The sequence below is a fragment of the Gymnogyps californianus genome, chromosome 7, assembly GCF_018139145.2.
Source record: "Gymnogyps californianus isolate 813 chromosome 7, ASM1813914v2, whole genome shotgun sequence".
Classification (NCBI taxonomy): domain Eukaryota; kingdom Metazoa; phylum Chordata; class Aves; order Accipitriformes; family Cathartidae; genus Gymnogyps; species Gymnogyps californianus.
Window position 1 is genome coordinate 44,527,502 of NC_059477.1, and position 19,235 is coordinate 44,546,736.

The window sequence follows — 19,235 nt, forward strand, 5'->3', positions numbered from 1 at the left end:
CACTTTGTAAAACTGTTCTTAAAAGAAAATTCCTAGCAGATATGGAAGTGTGGTCAATCCTCGGGAAGGAAGTGGGGTCAACCTAACATCCTTTAGCTTATCTGATAGTAACCTAAAGTCAACTGAAAGTGTCTCACTCCTTAATGGACGCTAGATCTGGCCCAGCATGCATAGCTGAATCTTTAAGTGAAGGAAAAAAATCACAGCCATAAGCAACAGCCATACAGCAAGAAATGTCAGTCTTATTTACTCTGTCGTTGTATTTTATAGAACAGCTGCTCATTCTCTTTTGCTGACAGAAATTTTATTTACTGCCAGAGGTGTCAAACTTAATGCCACAGAAGACAAGTCAATAAACTTTCCTGAGAGCCTCTCTAATCAGACCCAGGACCTTCAAAAAAGCATTGACTCCCTTAATTCTATCATTAACAATACTATCAAATACACTACAGTGCTTCCCGTTTTTCTACGTACAATTCTTTTTCCTTAGTACAGCTTTGAAAACTTTCCTTCTTTCACAGAAAAAGCTGCCGATTCTGCTCTGAAAATGTAAGTCAAATAAACGGTACTAGACATGTTCAGAGCATGCATTTAAGACTTTCAGGCCAGATATCAGTATCGTAACTACTGAACAGGAAATAGAGAACACTTTAAGAAATACACATAAATTAACTTTTTTTCATGTTGTTCACATCCATCACAGAGATGATTTAAACAGCCATCTTACTTCACAATTTGAACAGACAGTCACTTACAACAGTTGAGCTGATAAGGAGTAACTGGATACCTTTGTTGTAATTACCATCCATATATTTAGTCAAGTGACATAATAGTGTGGTAAAAGGTGTCCTCTTTTTTAGCATCGACACAATCAACTGTTGCCACAGAAACAGAGGACCACAGACTGACATTAGATGGGTAACCAAATTCCTCTGACATAATTTTTAAGTACCTTGATAATTTCTAAGTAATACTGATCTCAGCTTTAAGAAAATGGGACAGGTGCACTTTTCTATTTGCAATTACAAATGACAATAATAATAAAAAAAATTCATCAGCTGAAAATATATATACACACACATCCCAAAATATATACAATTAAAGTTAAGCTGACCACTGTTGGCATGTTAACACTTTGAAATGAACTTTTAAAAGTGAAGTGAAGGGGACAGGACTGGAATCTTCAAGTTCTTTCTTGTTTCTTTACCAAGGAAACACCAAAGTACAATAGTTTCTGCTTAAAACAACAATATAGTTTCTACATAGTCATTATACATTCACCATTCAACTAGGAGGAAATTAAGGATGTACGTCTAAAACATGCATCACTGCCTATATTAATAGTATATACTTGTAAGAAATGACTTTTTAATATTTCTGGGTTTTTCCCTGTCAGTAACAAGTATTCTGAATAAAAAACAAAGAACCTCTTCACTAGTAATACCTCAGAATAGATAAACCCTTAGACCTCAGAATACTAATGACTGAAATTCCCAATTTTTCTTAAAGATAAAACTAAGAAACAACATGTAACCAATACCTCTTTACTCTCTGAAAACAAAACAACCATTTCAGTGTTTCTGTATGCATTACAAACAATAAGGTGGCAAAAATCTATTAGAATTCTGTTTATGGGCAGGTTTCCAGATTTACACGACTTCAGATAACTATAATCAATCTGTTTGAAAAATTTTACAGTTCCCATCTAAATCACTGCTGTGGAAGGCAAAGGCAGAGAGGCCACAAAAGCAGTAACATGCTTGGCAGGGGATTACCAAAACCAAACAAGTTTGGCTTTCAAAAATGGCTGCTCCCTCATCCTGAGTGAAACATCTCATCAATTCTCTCAAATTCTTAACTTCTTTCCTAAATTTAGAGAGATGTTGTGTAGTTGCTGCTCCAAAACCTAAATAATGTCTTGCCTAAGTACAGATTACAACTGGCCTGAAGACTTTACTGAAATATAGAGATGTAGAGGAGGACTTTGAAGACCACCCTAAGGTTCATGCCTTTAACTGTGCAACATCACTAAAAATGCTTATCTGCTTTGTTTCAAATGTTTATTGGAAACCCAAGTGAAATGTTGACTGTCATACTTAACTCACTCAGCTCCAATACTCCTTTCTCTCACCATTGTCTTAAACTGTATGGTTTCAGGATATGTCAATAGTTTCCAAACTCCTTGATTCCTGGATTACTATCAAGATTCTAAGACCTTCCTGGACTCCAAATAGCCTTGTAATTAAATATTTAATTAAAACCCACTATGTATAATGCAATATAAGGCACACAGCACAGTCAGGCTCCACTAACTGTATATTATGTATCACAGTTTGTTGACCCACTGTTTAGAAACCAGATGCATGCAGCATGCAATGCATCCTGATTTCATGTTAAATTAAAGAAAACACTTCCATGAACTTAAAAATCAGGATTTAGATGAAAGGTAACTTGGTAAAAATTAAACCTTCTTGAGTTTGCATTGTTTAACTTTAAAACAAACAAACAAACAAACCAACCCACCAGACTCAGCATTTCTCCCTCTCCTACTGATAATCTTTTGGTCTTCTAAATCCTATTCCTGTTTCTTCATGATATCAATCAGTGGTGTACGTCTGCAAGTCTTGTACACAGTACAGCATACTACTTAAATTATATTCTTGTCATTGTAAACAAGGCTGTCAAAAAATATTTGGCACTCACCTGTACAGTTTCAATGACTGCATGTTCCAAAGAACTACACTCCCATCCGCTGCCCCTGACACTAAGTATGTGGACTCAGGAGAAAATCGGCAGACTCTCACAGGACTGCCGCTGGGCTGCTCTAGCACTGCCAGCATCTGACCATTGCGAGTGTCCCAAACCACGGTGGTGCCATCTGTTGAACATGAAGCTAAAACGTGTCCTGATGGAGAGAAGCAGCAGCAGTGGACAGCATATGTATGACCTTTTAAAGGTGAGTACGGAAGCTCAGTAAAGTTGTTTAAAGAATAAACACGAATTGTTTTGTCCAAGGAACAAGTAGCCAGGCACGATGATGAGAAGGCACAGTAGTTGACATCATCACTATGATCTGCTAAAGTGTGAATTAACGTCACCATTTTATCTACTTTCAACAAAAATACCTGAAAAAAAGTTTAACAGTTAGACTCATCTCTCCTATTTTATAAATGAAACATACTACCTTAACAAGACACATTCTCCAGGAAAAAAATAATAAATTCATTTGCATAGGCAGATTTTTCATTTAAGCATTGTTTTATCTTCAACATAAATCAGAGATTAATCACAGCAATTAGATAACAGATTTACAACTTGGTTAGAATTACTGTATCTAAACTTTTAATGTCAACTTGCAATTTTGCAGTACAACATGCAAGATTACATAGTAGCTACTTGGTCTTAGAGCAGTGGCAAAACGAGTTATTCTAGTTATTTAATTTATGCTAAGAAGTTTGCTGTTCAAATGTGTTATCATTTGCATCTACACTAGACACAATGGAGTAAATGGGCACTGTAGAAGACAGTCAAAGCATTACTTGGGGTTGCACCAGGAATACAGAATCATAAAATGATTTGGGTTCAAGGGACTTTTAGAGATCATCCCGTTCCAACCCCCCTGCCATGGGCAGGGACGCCTTCCACTAGACCAGGTTGCTCAAAGCCCCGTCCAACCTGGCCTTGAACACTTCCAGGGATGGGGCGTCCACAACTCCTCTGGGCAAACCTGTTACAGTAAAAAAAATTCTTCCTTATGTCCAATCTAAATGTGCCCTCTTTCAGCTTAAAACCACTGCCCCCTGTCCTGGCACTGCAGGCCCTGGTAAAAAGTCTCTCTCCATCTTTCTTACGATCCCCCTTTATATATTGAAAGGCTGCAATCAGGTCTCCCTGGAGCCTTCTCTTCTCCAGGCTGAACAAACCCAATGCTCTCAACTTTTCTTCATAGGAGAGGGGTTCCAGCCCTCTGATCACTGTTGCAGCCCTCCTCTGGACCCGCTCTAACAGGTCCATGTCTTTCTTGTACTGGGGACCCCAGAGCTGGACACAGTACTCCACGTGGGGTCTGACGAGAGCTGAGTAGAGGGGCAGAATCACCTCCCTCGACCTGCTGGCCACGCTTCTTTTGATGCAGCCCAGAATATGACTGGATTTCTGGGCTGCAAGCACACATCGTCGGCTCATACCTAATTTTTCATCTACCAATATTCCCAAGTCCTTCTCTGCAGGGCTGATCTCAATCCATTCATCCCCCATTCCGTACTGATACTGGGGGTTGCCCTGACCCACGTGCAGCACCTTGCACTTGGCCTTTTTGAACTTCATGAGTTGGCCCACTCCTCAAGCCTGTCAGGGTCCCTCTGGATGGCATCCCTTCCCTCGAATGAATCAACTGCACCACTCAACTTGCTGTCATCTGCAAACTTGCTGAGGATGTACTCAATGCCACTGCCTATGTCACTGACGAAGATATTAAATAGTATTGGTCGAAGTACGGACCCTTGAGGGACGCCACTCGTTACTGGTTTGCATTTGGACATTGAGCCAGTGACTGCAACTCTTTGGACACGGCCAGCCAGCCAACTCCTTATCCTTCTAACAGTCCATCCATCAAAGCCATCTCTAATTTAGAGACAACAATGTTGTGTGGGACCATGTTAAAGGCTTTACAGAAGCCCAGGTAGGTGACATCAGTAGTTCTTCCCTTGTCCACTGATGCAGTTATCCCACCGTAGAAGGCCACTACCTTAGTTTACCAATTATTAGTAGTATATCAATTACTAGATTATTATAGCAATCAATTTTTATTAAATATGATCTAAATGAAAAAAGCCTGGTACATTTTCCTACCGATCTAGGACGAAAGTTACAAGGTGTCTTTGTATTTGCTTTCAAACCATCCTCTCTCTAACTGAAAGTGTCATGTATCCATTTCCATGTCATCCACATCAATAAACTTTTTTGTGAAAGTGTGGAATTAGCAGAAACATATCTCATCATACTTATAAACCTGAGCCCAGCAATGAAATAGATTGCTAAATCTCCAGCTGGGAGCAGGCCACAAATGTATGCTAGGACTGAAACACAAATCACAGAAAACTGCACTTAGCCTTTGCTTCCAAAGACTAGCACCTATTTTGAACTAATGGCTATGGGAAGCAAGCAACAGCAAAGAATAAAAGCTAACCTGAGGTATGCTCTGGGGATGTGACAGCTACTGATTTGCTGGGAAAGAGCCACTGCATCTTCCTTTCTATTATCTTCCCTACTCTTGTAAAATCAAGTTAATATCTGTATCACCACAGGCCAGGTTGTACTTTTTCTTCCTGGAGAGATCTAGTTAGGTGACTAAGTGTGGGAGCCCCATCAGAGGGAGGAAAAGGTGATTTATTTCCTCACCCCTGCAATCTCCAAATATTAAAAAGAACATTTACATCCTCTCTCAGCAATGCTGTGCCTCTGCTTATACAGCAACCAATGCAAAAAGGCAGGCTTTGGAGTACTCGGTGCAAGGGTCAAGAGTAGGAGAGCCTCACTGGAAGTCAGAGGGCCGGTCTAGGGAACAGGGACAGACCCACAGCTGCTTTACTAGAACTTGAAAAGACTGTTATTCTGGTCCTTCCTAACCCCACCACCCCTTCTCTTTTTTCTTGGTGGTAACAAGTGAAAGAGGAAATAAGCAGTATTAATTTTTATGCACAGGGAGAAGCAAGGATCCGGAGAGATACAGAGAACAGCAGGAGAGAGACACATGCAGAGATGGGAATCTAAACTATTGAGCAGGGGGCAGGCGGGAACAGAGCTGATCAGAGTATTGCAGAAGACTTACAAAGACTAAAAACATTATGACAGAAAAAACATCAACTGACAGCTGAAGAAAATTTCAGTTAGGCGTGAACACAGTGCTTTCCTTGTACTGCCAAGAAGCTCTGTCATTTTTATCTTCTGTATTCTTTAACATTTGTGTACTACAGCGCACAGAGGATGCAACCAGGATGAGGCCCCATTGTTTTGAATGTAATACAGAAAAAAGGTAAGTCTTGTACTAACAAACTTACCTAAACTAACAAAGTTACCTAAAAAGAAACAAGTGGAGATAACAAAAATAGAGCACAGAATCAAAGGTTGCCTGTTCAGAGTGTTTTATAGTAAAATGTAAACATTAGAAGAGTCCTACAGAAGCAAACAGTCAAAGATACTGTTCACTCTTTATTCACCTTAATTTGTTATTATAAGACGTCCTCAACTATCCTTTGCTTTAGTGGAAAACAATTAGTACGGTATAGACCTAAGAGCAATACTTCAGCTATACCAAGAGCATACAAAAAAAATCATCTTACACCTTTATATAAAACACTTTCAACAACTATAACCACATGTATTCAGCGTTTTTTCTCTTCCCACTTACAACCCCAAAAAAGTATGTTTGCATGTCATCACTGACCCCCAAAAAATTAATCAGGAAGCAGTATCAAAAAGATTCCTGGAAATTATTCTAATCTGGAGCTTGCTGAAATATGTTCCAATGAATTAGACCTTGCAGTCTGCAACAGTTGATACACTCCTTTTAAAAATACAGCATTTAGAGCACTTGTTATAGTACAATTGACTAGAAAATTGTATATATTCTTTAGAATAAAACCAGATTAAACGATAAATTCATATCTGCAGGTCTAACATAGACGAGCACTAAGATTTGATGACCAGAGTCCAAGACAAATTTTCCTTTCCAGGCCTGAATACCTTATTCGAATTCAGACTTCTACCTTTCACAGTTAGGCAGCAACATTAGTGATGGCAAAACATCAGAGTAATACCAACAACAGGCTTGTATTGCCAATCAGAGATTTGACCTGATTTTCACATAAATCAAACATCACATATCAAGGACCATACTTAAGTCAAAGTCAAAATGTGAATATTAAGGGGGTAATCAGAATCTGAACCTCTCCAGAAATTGCATTTGCTGCTACATAAAACAACAAAAGAAAAGATGAACTCCACACGTGTTTTCCCAGACTGCTGGGACCAGTTTAGATCTCAGCATCAGACAAGCGATTTACACCACTGATGTCCGGGAAAGCCCCTAAAAGATACGTTCCAACCAGTTCCTCCCCATGCTGCAGATCACAGTCAAGCTTCCTGAAGATAAGGAAGCAGAGCGCCAAAAGGAAGTGCCTAGAACTCCTAAAAGTCATTTATGCTGAACAAAAGCAGCAATGCTATTTATATTGAGTTAACTTAATCTAGAACAGCACACTATTAAGTGCTTCATTCTGAACAATAATTTCAGAGCTGAGGCAACCACAAACAGGTGTGTTTATATACATATACACAGACACATTTGTTTTTACATATAAATATATATACACATGCTCATATATATGTCAAGATATAAATATGTATAAATGCATGCATACATATATATGTATACATATAGACACAAAGGTGTATATATAAGGGCAAAATACCTTTTCCCTTCAGGCAGCGCATAGCATGCCAATTTAGTTAAAGATCAGATTTCTGAATACTCTCTATTTTACCGCCAGGATTCTCCCAGTTTTACTACTATTCTCTTTAAAACCATTAAACAGATTAAGCAGTGTCAACACCACCTTTTATCTGTAGAAAGAAAATCAACGTACTTCCTTCAACTATGAGTAACTGAACAGTCAGGCAAAGCTTGACATCTGGAAAGATGAGGCTGAAAAAGGCAGCTTAATCTCGTTGTTATGGGATTTTCAGGAGCTCACTGCAGAAAAGCAAACCTAGGAAAGATAGGTTTTGGGTATCAATAGTTTAAACTAGCTGAGCGAGCATTTGCCACCAGAGAGATGTTCAGCACTACAGCATTACCTTTCTCTGGCAATTACAATTTTCTCCTAACCCATAAGCCACCAGCAGCTGCTCACAGAAAAAGCTACAGCAATTCTAGGCATTACCGGCAACCCCTTCCCTGTTATCATCGCCTACAGCCATCGCCATCCAACGCCACTGCACCGGAGGCGCAGTCTGGGAAACGGCTCAAGAGGATGGCGCTATCTCGCCCCGAACTCTAATGGCGGGTTTCAGGTAACCGCTCGGGAAGGGCCCTGCCTCAGCCGCCCGCCGCGGCGCGGAAGGCCCCCCACCCCTTCCGCAACGGCAGCGACAGGTCGCGACAGGTCACGCCCGCCCACCCAGCCGCCCGCCCAGCGCTGAGGGGACCGGCGCGGAGCGGCCGGCCGCAGGGACCGCAGCTCGCCGCCCCTCGAACCGCCGCTCTCGGGCACGGCCGTGCCACCGCCACCCGCGGAAACGGACCGGCCCGCCCCCCCCCCAGCCCGGCGGGGCCCTGCGAGCCCTCCTTTAAACCCCACCGCGCCCCCCACAGGCGGGAGGATACATGCCGCCGCGCGCCGCCCTGGCGGGACCCTTTGCCCACTGTCCCGCCGCGGAGCAATCCTGCCGGGCGGCCCCCTCCACACAGGCCAGCGTCCCTGCGCACGCGCAAATCTCCCCCCAGCCCTCCCCCCTCCGCCTGCTCAGCGTGGTGCAGCCCGAGCTGGCTTCCCCTGCTCTGGGCTGCACCACGGCGCCAAGGCCGAAGGGGGAGGCGGCGTTGCTGCGTTAACCGACTCCTCACTGCCGCCGTCATTTCGCTTTTGCAGGTTGCTTTTACCCCACTGCGCCCACAACTCTTGTCCAAACCCTTTCCACTTTTCGGATTCGGTGGCCTGGATCCATCTCACACCCGCAGTCATTTTGTCTGCTGAGGTGCGTTTTGTTGCTGCGTGACACGGGCCCCGCCGGCGGGAGGCGGGCTGCAGGGGCGTGTCGGTGCCTGTGGGGAGAGCAGCAGGCTGAGGAGGGACACGGGGTGCAGGCAGGGAGCTCGTGAAGGTTGCTTCCGGGCAGATGAGCTGCTGAATCTTCAGAACCGATCACCTCAGGACAGTGCCAGCCACTACAGGGCCACATGCTTCAACACTAGGTGTGTCTGGGAGAGTGGTGACTGTATTCGCCAGGGCTGCAGGATTGCATTCACAGCTGGTGGAACAAAAGATGACGACTGCCTTTCCCTGCGCCTCCCTGGCTGCCACCAGGGCACCAGCGTGGCCCTCTGCTACAGGGTGAAAGGCTAGGGCTGGTCTCCCCGCTGTTGCTCCAACCAGTGAATGATGAGCAAGAGTGAAAGTGAATGTGTGAAGTTACCTGCTATTAACAGCTTAATTAAAGGGGTTTCAAACAAATACAACTCCCCCAACCCCATCACCTATCAGGAAATTTACATCATTGCCATTCTCGCATCCAGGTACGTGCTTAGCAACTCACGCAAAATAAACGGTTTATGACACCTACATTTTCTGAGGAAAATGAAGTCACTTTCTTGGAGTCACTCTTTGCCCAGGAAACATTCCCTTTTATGTAAATGGTCTACCTTCCATGTTTGAATCCATATGCTCTTGCATTTTGTTTTACAGTACGTGTTAGCTGATGACTGCCCATTAAATATTCTGAATCCTAGGTGATGGCTAGTATTCAGTCTGTTTTCATGTGTGCTGCATTGATTTAGCAATCCATAAAATTATACATTACTAAATAAAACACCTCATGGCCTTAAAAGAACTTTGTTACCAATTGTTAGAGACTTCATTACTGAAAAGGAGAGTAGACAGTTGATCGTGAATACCACACACTTAACTTGTGTGGATTGTGAATACCACACCAATACACTTCAAGACTGTTCCGTAATATTTTACAGATGGGAAACTTGAAATTACTTGTTAAATAAGACATTGTGCATCAGTAACATGCCCAGAAACTTACCTACTGTCAGTTCTCGTAATGATGGTTAGTTTGGACAATACAAGCAACAGAAATTTGTGTAATAAAAGATAACACATTCATTCTTCTGAATGTACATACCAGCTGTAGAAATTTCTGGTTAACTTTGAAGTTCTAAGCTCAAGGTAGTTCGAAGAGTTATATAATCAAATAGCATAATTGTGGTGTTCCTTATTTCAGTCTTTAGCCCTCAGTTTGCAGGCATGTTTTGGTAAATCTAAGACATCTAGGAATGATACGAGTTTAATAAACAAAGTCCCCTAGACCACCCATTCAGCATATTATATAAAATGACTGTTCCTCAGATGTCTGTGCCCATTCACAGTTAACAGAGTCGCTCTACCCTTCTAATTGTCATTAGGACACTACAGAAATCATATAAAAAAATTAAAGAGAAAACTTTAGACCTCTTTTTAAAGATACATATTTTGTCCAAGACAACTACAACTTCTGATTTTCAGCTGCTTTTACATCATCCAAATTTTTTCAAATAGATACCAAGAGACAAAAGAGAACCCACACTCACAACCAGAACACTCTTCACTGAGCACCATTAACGCTACTTTAAAATAAGAGTTTGAAAGCTTGTCAATAAATTCTCTAAACTAAGACAAGCATACTTCATTCAGAAAGGAAGAGAGCATACTGGAAAACTTTTCCTTAAAGAAAACAGACAGAAACATCAACAGGAGAGAAAGTCAGCAAAGAAGAGAAGTTAAGCACATTTTTCTAGTGATTAAATCCCTGCTCTTTTCTATGGAGATATATGACGGCATGTGTACAATTCAAGCTTGCCATTCAAATATAATTTTACTGAAACACTAATGAAGACACTGGCTGCTAGTGAGCAAAGCAATACATTGGCAATGTCAAGTTAAAAGAGGTGATGCTTGTGTGTCTGCCACAGCTATAGTAGCTGTTATCGCCTTAACTTTCCCAGCTGTTCAGCTGAATTAGGATACAAGCTGAAAAAATGCAACTATGTATGTAGTGTAGCTGGTAATGTTCTGACTTTCAGAAAACTAATACTAGATCTAGTATGGCTGATAAAGCACTGACCAGTACAGAATCTGAGAAAAAAAACCCAATTGTTTTGCATCAAAGAAATAGTTTTCCCAATAATCTAAGCATACTTATAACACTCTTACAAGCCTACCATATGTTCAAAACACTGATTAATTTTCACATCTCTAGAACATGTCAGCAAACCTTTTTATTGAAGTCTTCAGAAAGGTGATGAAAAGGAAGGGCGTGAAGCACTCAGTGGTGGAGCTAATGTTAGAATGCAAGACTGCCTGACACCCAAATGTGAATTTTTTAGTCTAGGTAACATGAATTATTCTAACAGGACTCTAGAAAAGAAAAATATTATTGAACAAGATGTTCTGGGGAGGGCAACGGAAACAAAAATTTTATTAAGAACCAGGCGCTAACTGTTCTTTCTCAGCCGACACAATAAGTATAATGGCAAGGGAGTATATAAAACAAGGCTCTAAGACTCAAACATGGCAGGCATAGTTTAAAAGCAAAAAACAACCCCTCCCCCCAAAAAGAACCCCAAAACATTACTTGGTGAGGGAGCTACAGGTATTGGGGTTCCACAATATTCATTTGTAATTCCTCTATTTTCTTCAGTCAGAGCAAGGATTATGACTCATGCCCTTCTACAGACCAAAAAAAGGACAAAACCTTACATGGACAGTGGTTTTAAGAAACGTTACACGTGGCATGTATTTACATTATCATGTGCATTCACACTGGAACAACAGTAAACAGGACTGGCAGAAACAGGTCAAATGCTAGGCAGCCCAATGGTTACACCTGAAGGCCTTAGCTAACGTTATTTACGCTCATTCAAATCGGCAGCTGAACTGTGGTCTGACTGCTTGGCAATTGCTTCTTTTTGAATTACCATTAGAAGGCCAGGAGAATTAGATGCATCATAGTAAGAACTGAATGTTAAATGCAAGACTCCCAAGATATTATTAAAAAAATTCCTGTATACACAGGATCTGAAGTATTAAAATCGCCAAGAAAATCTGGTTTGCAAAACAGTCTTTTATTGTATCCGTGCCACACATACTAGTGAAAAATAACACTCCTAAAAAAGGAAAAGAAAAAGAATGCTACCTTTCCACAACATTTCTTTTAAATAAAACTTCAAGTACTCTTACATTAGTACAAAAAAAATTCTGATCTATCTGCCCCAACAGGCCACCACAACACACAGTAGATAAAACACAGTGGTTACAAACGTCTTTTTTGTTATTTCTGTGGCAAGGCAAATGGAGGGAAATGTTTCTATGAAAAAATACTGTGTGCGTAGGAAATTGTCACAATTTTATTCCACATGGATACAAATGATTATACTTGAATTTGAGGCCGTGGTGGCTTGAAATTATATAACAAAATAGAAAAATGGAAAACTAATATCCCCTACACCCTGTTTTAAAGGCAGGCACTACCAAGATTAAGGAGACTCCACAGTGTTGGTAGAGGATAATTACTGTACAAGCCATATAGCTATAATTACCTTAAGACTAAAATAAAATGCTACTGTCCTCCTAAGGCATAAACAATAATGTCTGCAAACAATATGTACACATCATACATATTTAAAACAAGACTTAATATAAACAATAATGAACAGTATATACATGTCTCAATTTTTCTTCACTGTCTTGAAATACAATTTAACTACACAAGTGATGCAGCAACATATATATAAATGTACTTGTAACTCTACAGTAAAGTTTAATTTTTAGTGCTTTTACAGCACATCAGTGTAAACAGTTTTACTTGGCTTTGTTTTATATTTTAAAACATTCCTTGTTGTATTTTCAAGATTTAAAGCAATTTTCTAATTCTTCCTTTTCACAGAAAACGAAGATTCTGAATGCTGTATAATCATAAATAATTCATAAAATTAAATACATTCACTAAAAAATAAACTACAAAGTAAAAAAATGAAAAATAGATATTTATTGAAAGGGAAAAGAGAACCATTTCCCCGAGTAGAGCTCTGGTGGTTGAATATTCAGTGCGTTTTGATATATTTTAAATTGCTATTGCACTATAACACCCCTTTCTTTGAAATTCTTTGGGTGTGCTTCCCTGTTCTACCTAAATTAGTTTGTTAAAACACACAAACCAATAACCAAGGGGCCATGGTTGCTGTAGGAGTGAAGCCTTTAGAACTAGTATCACAATTCTGTGATATTTTAAAGGAAAAAAACAGTCATTAGTTATGCATGTGCCTTGCACTTTCATGTAAATACAGTTCACATTGCTGGTCTTATCAGTCCTCATTTAATGAAAAAAAAAGAAAAAAAAGAAAAAAAAAAGAAAAAAGAGTTCTGGTAACTTCAGCTCACTTTGAAAATCTCTGTCCATTTTTTTTCAAAATACTTCCTCATGTTGTGGCCAGCCCTGCCTATGTCAGAATCATCTTCATTAAAGGTTTCACAGTTGTCAAAAACAAGCCTGACATCTAGCGAAAATGCTTCAAGATTAGGGTACCTGAAAGAAGAAAAAGGTGAATGATTTTTGGAACATGGAAAGGGGAAAAACACTTCAACTACATGAGAAAGAACTACCTTAACATTAGTGAATTTACAAGCTGCCACAGAATATGCAATGAATGCTTTACATGTTAATTATACTTTTAATTTTTTAATTCTAATCTAAATATTAACAAGAAAATGAACATCAGTGGAAGGAAATACTCTCTCGTCATTGTATTTGTTATTTTCCTCAAAAACTCTGTAAGGTAGAATTTCAAGCCTCTACTGGAAAACAAACTTTTTAAAAATTAACTTCCCCCTTCTCTTCAATAGCTTTCTAGTTAAAATGCTATGGCTATTTTCCATCTATTCATCTATTCTTGGGCTCAAGTCCTTTCAAAGTAAGTGTTGAGTACAGCTGCATTTACCTAAAAGAGGAACAATCAGGTACAAAAAAAGGCTGCCCAGATCAATCCTGTAACATTGTCTTTGTTATTCTTTTTATTATCCTGAACATACATGGCCCAAATAGTGTTCCAGTATTCACAGGAATTATTAAAAAGACAGACACTAAAAGTTACAAGTCTACCGATACCAATGAGCACCTGTGGAGCATTTAAATCTCAGATTCAAGGGAGAAAAAGCCTGAAGAGGTTAAAAAGCCCCTTGTGTTATCCTAGTAAACTTGCTTTGTATGGAGTTGACAAGACGCTGAAGAGGGTCGGTCCTTATGGATGACAAAATTTTCTTTGGTGGTGGGGAGTCATTAGAGCACAGGGATGTAACAAGGAGGGAAGGGGGACAGAAGCATATAGTATCTTTTCCTTTTTTAAGAAGTTGTGCAGTCTAATTCTAAGACTATAGAATGATTAAGCACCATTACTGGAACGTTACCTGGCTTCCCACAACAGAGGTAGCCAATTCACTCCACAGCCACAACGTTATTTACAGGGACTCCATTAGCTTAAAGCCCACACAGCTGGTTCTTGCTTACATGTAACAACACTAAGATGTCTCAATGAGAAAAGATGAGGGAAAAAAGTCTTTGTTGATTGATTTTGTGCATTTGACCTGGCAGTTTTATTGTTTTTCAGCCAGTTGCACAGGTTCTCCCACCTGACATGCTATTTCACTTAGATATAGCAAAGACAAAAGTATACAGTTAAGAATTTTTATTTTGACTGTAGAAGTAATCACAGAGATGCCAGAGCAGGCAGATCAAAATAGTTTAGCAAATTTTAAAAAATGTACTGTATTTCAATGTTTAAATATTTTTAAAATGTAAAATTTACAATAGGTTTACTTACTGTCCACTACTTAGCTTGTCTCTAATGGTGGAAAAGTCCATAGGTTTTTTAATAACTTTCTTATAACCAGGAACAAGTTTCAAGTTTACAGGAAGTAAGAAAGGCCAGGCATCTTCATGAGTTTCCAATTCTGAGAGAATCATGCTGAATAAAATAAGGTTTTAAATCAATATTTTTAAGCTGTTCATGTATTCACAGAGGTTTTTCACTGTTCCATAAATTAATCATGTACTGCCAACCTATTCACTTTATAAAAGGGAAGCACTTAATTCTCTGCCCTGTGCAAGGCTGAGAACAATGTCGATAAAGGCAGACAACTGATTATTTAAAATAGCATTAAGCTCTCTCCAAGCAACCTATGTAAGATGAAATTCTAGTGATCAACATTCTAAAAGAAAAAGACGGCCCTGCAACTTCAATACTTCGAACCTCAATGTAAACCATTTGCAAACCAGTGAAACAGGTGCTAATACTGGCTTTCCAAAACTGTAATGAGGCTAAACTATGTCACTGTTGACTGACCAGCAATACTACAAAAGAAGATGCATTCCTATTACTGTCTCCTCCTCTGTAATGAAACGCCTTTTGGACATAGTGGATAATCATCTTTGCTACACTTAAGAAAGCTGTCAGTACCACTGCTATCAGGGTTCTTTCTTCCCATTCTTGGAAGGGCATGGAGGAGTAGATTTCACAGACCACATTCTAATATTAGGTACTTTCCTCTTGGGCTTCATTACCAAATACAGCAGTTACTCCCAGCATGCACACATTAAATCCTTTATATATACACTCAAATTATCACAACCTGTATGGGATACCTGACAAAGAATAGGCTTCTTGTTCCCCAGAACACAGATAAAAAGAATCAGGCCCTACTTGTTTCAGCAACACTTACCCAAGTTTAGAATCTGTCACTTTACCTGCATATAGCTAGGTCCTTGGCGTCATCTCTTTTAGGTTTCTTAATAGCAGTGAAATTTTCTTGCTTTAATTGGCTTACAGAAACATTTTCATCCATTTTTCTTTTTTTAGGGTCTGTTTTTCCTCTTTTTAAGGAGGCGCTTGTAGTTGCAGAGTCTTCATCCTCTGTCTCTCCTGCTAGTTTCCTGCTTCTCTTTTGTTCATTATTCTTTTTCCCTTTGATTTGAAGTTTTTTTATTTTTAGAGTTTGACCACTTGCCTACAATAGAGAGAACTGAAATAAGCAATAACCAAGAAATTACAGAAACCTCTGTTATTATTGATAGACAGCAATGAAGATCAGACAAACAGAAGCACCAAAACAACTGAAATATTTAATATCCGAGATTATTCACTTTTTGCTCTTCTCTAATGGCACGTAAGGCTGTAGAAATTCCTGTTACTAGTGATTTAGGTTCTCAAATTATGAAAATATGAAAGCACCTGACCTTCAGATTGGTAAAACAGTACCTCCTAACAAACCAGGCTGTCATAGTTTTAGACACATATTTGTCTATTCCTAAAAGACTGATATATAACCACAGCTGGAATAGTATATTAAGTTTCAAGCAACCATATTATTTGCAAGGCACGGAAAACTAGAAAAGAGGTTTTAAAAAGTCAGGGACAGGATCAACTGATTTAAAGATTAAAAGCTAGATATGAAAGACATAGATAGCTTGGCTACAAGACAACTACAGGAGAGCATAAAAGGAGTAGGGCAATACAAGAAACAAGAGTATGCAGATTTTGCTACCTACTAGAAACCATTACTACACAATTCCTTTATTTCACAAATGTCATAACTTTCTTAAGCATTTGGCACTGCTTGTAACTGGCATGGTAGTCAGTTTGTACAAATCAGATGATGAATGAATGCATGAATGTGGAAAAATGTATGTTGTGTATAGAATTCCTTTTGCTTAACACAGAACACTAGAAAGATTTGTAAGTAATTGTACTCTCTTAACACTACTCTGTATCATGACTATGTTCTTGGTCCAAGGAAAGAAAAAGAGTCAAGCATGTCAGTTCACATGGCAATTGAAGAAGAATGTTGATTTTCAGCTATTTGGTTAAAAACACAATGTAAGGCAATGAGAACAGATCCACTGTCATTACCTAAGGCCTGACTTTGAGACGTGGGAACGGCAGATGTTGATGTTTTTCTTGTTTTAGACAAGAAAAAAAAAATAAAGTTGAGTTAAATTAGGATGGCATAGTTTATACCTAGGCCTTCAACAAAACTGTTTCAATGTTTTGCAGAATTTTGAATCAATATTCAACATGTTTTAAAGTTCTGCTGGAATTTCACCTTAAATTTCTGGCACCTTTAAATCTCCAGCTTTCAGCCAAATTTGGGGCAGGAAAAAAAAAAAGAAGAAAAAAAGTATTTCTATTATACAAAACCTAGTAGTTATTGGGGGGAAGAATATCAAGAGAAGTGATAGGATAAGTTATAGCATGATAGGGTAGTTTCTGTCTTTATAACAAGGTAAATTGTAATATAACCATGATAATGACAGAAAAAGTTACAGCATGAGTTAATCCCTTATAAACTACTACACAATCAATTCTCAACAGCAACCTGTTTTTATTACTTCTGCTGCACATTATGGTTTAAAAAACAATGTCTTACTGCTTTGTGAAAGATGCACAGAAAAAAGGATCACATTGACAATATCCAGAGAAAATACAAAATTGAGTATTTACTGTAAAGCTACTTCTTCAGTTACAGTATTCACAGGTAATGGTAGAAAACATAACTAACAAGTTTAGCAAAAAATGCATTTAATTTTAGGACTAACTAGGGATGGGAAAATTGTGGACTTTTAAACAATACTAACTGCTAATTCAGTCATTTGAATAGAACTATCCTAAAGTTCTATTTAGACTGTTTTCCGTGGGAGGGGGAAAAAACCCAAACCTCACACAGGAAACAAACATAGCCTCTCTCTCACATGTGCTGTGTATTGAAAAACTAAAACTAAAGTATGCTGTACAAAAGTGACAAAAAATAAAACCATTAATCTCTTTATTTAATGGCAGCCCAACAAAACACATACAGACCATTATTTTCATTGAAAAAAGCACTGGTAGACCTGTAACTACCATCTATAAAAAGGTCACTATAAGTCACTTCACCTTTATAGCTAGTATTACCTTTGCTATGCAGGCAGGACAAAACCAGTCACCATCTGGTATTGTAGTGATCTTGGGTCTGTGGCAGTAGGTATGACAGCCTTTATCGCAACCATCACAAAGGAGCAGCAGTTCCTCATTATCTCCCTTTCGACAAATTTGGCAGTACTGTAATACATGAAAAATGGCTTTAATTCAGTTTTTAAAATTTGAAACAAAGGAATGGTACCTAAATTATCCTTCCCCTCCAAACACACAAATTTACTCCCAAAATTTTCCTGTCATTTTACCACAATCAGACCCTACTAATGATCACATTTGTAAAAGAATATATGTAGTATGTGAAGAACTAATCTAAAGGCTACATTTGGGAACACATTTGAAAAGCAATTCATTATAAGATAGGTGTCCTATAGCACACAAAACTATGAATACTTTTTGTATTTCATTAATGTCCATGAGAAGTAAAGGTATCTTATACCCATCAAAATCACTTGGCCCACACATTACTGTCTCAGGAATCTTGTCTTCATTTATGCCCATACTACATATATAAGTTGCTATTTCCTAAAAATAATTAATATTTTAGGACAGTATTTTCAAATAATTATCAGTAAGGATCTTATCCAAAGGCCACCATGAACAAATTCAGTAAGGCAAAACAAATGATCCTAGCACTTCCTAAAATTCACACTAACTTAAAAATATCTGATGTATTGTCAGTTTTCTTACAGACATTGTGTGATTTTGATCTCTTCTATATCTGGACTTCTTTTTCAGGAACTTAAAGATCTCCATGTGTTTTCACCAAATACTTACATTTACTTTGTAATTAAATGCATAGAACATTTCAATCAAATTGAGAATGATACTATACATTTTTTCTGGATAATAAATTATTACACCTTGAAACATTCAAATGCCTTTTCAGGTGCTCCTACTAAATTCATAAAACATTTTGCTCTAAAGATACAGCTTTCAACTTATAGCTATATAAACTCAAAGGTACAGCCTTAGACTATAGTTTTTATTTAAATCATGCTTTAATTGTCCAGATGTAATGAGAATCTGTATAGGACTGGTAGAAATTAAAAAATTAGGGAAAAGACTACTAATGGAAGAATCACTTTTGCCACCCACTACATAGCACTGGCCATACTTAATCACATCATAATCACTATTGCTGTAATAGTTTTGTTTTCAGAAATTTGAGGTTCAAAGGTCCATGCAAATTCTGACACATGCATTTTGCGTGCCTTCTTTGTATATGCAGTTAACACAGATCTACTTGTTAAGTGTACAAGGAAACGGGTATTTCAGCTTATTTGCTCACACACTTGCCCAATTTGTATGTTCAGTTGTGAGAAGTGTGCATGCAAAGAAGCCACACATTTGGAGCATCTCAGCTTTCTGAAAAATGAAGTCCTTAATTGGGATATGTAATGTTGAACCTCCATAAAGCTTATGTCACGGATGAGATCAGAAATATTCC

General features: G+C 38.7%; 2 protein-coding genes across 5 annotated transcripts in view; both read right to left on the reverse strand.

Annotated features, from left to right (window-relative positions):
- WDSUB1 (WD repeat, sterile alpha motif and U-box domain containing 1) overlaps positions 1–8,037 on the reverse strand; it is a 32,326-nt gene extending 24,289 nt beyond the window's left edge. For 2 of the 3 annotated variants that reach the window (XM_050899495.1, XM_050899498.1), the window contains exons 1-3: positions 7,858–8,037; positions 7,647–7,769; positions 2,704–3,125 (exon numbers count right to left, since the gene is read on the reverse strand). In XM_050899495.1, the coding sequence (XP_050755452.1) occupies positions 2,704–3,101 (398 nt within the window). In that variant the 5' untranslated portion in view covers positions 3,102–3,125; positions 7,647–7,769; positions 7,858–8,037. Of the gene's footprint in view, positions 1–2,703; positions 3,126–7,646; positions 7,798–7,857 lie in introns of those variants that run through there. The other variant, XM_050899496.1, reaches the window with a different exon arrangement.
- A 3,834-nt stretch (positions 8,038–11,871) lies between these two features.
- BAZ2B (bromodomain adjacent to zinc finger domain 2B) overlaps positions 11,872–19,235 on the reverse strand; it is a 168,841-nt gene continuing 161,477 nt past the window's right edge. For both annotated transcript variants that reach the window (XM_050899489.1, XM_050899490.1), the window contains 4 exons: positions 17,765–17,911; positions 15,562–15,821; positions 14,639–14,782; positions 11,872–13,347 (listed from right to left, as the gene is read on the reverse strand). In XM_050899489.1, the coding sequence (XP_050755446.1) occupies positions 13,194–13,347; positions 14,639–14,782; positions 15,562–15,821; positions 17,765–17,911 (705 nt within the window). In that variant the 3' untranslated portion in view covers positions 11,872–13,193. The remainder of the gene's footprint in view (positions 13,348–14,638; positions 14,783–15,561; positions 15,822–17,764; positions 17,912–19,235) is intronic.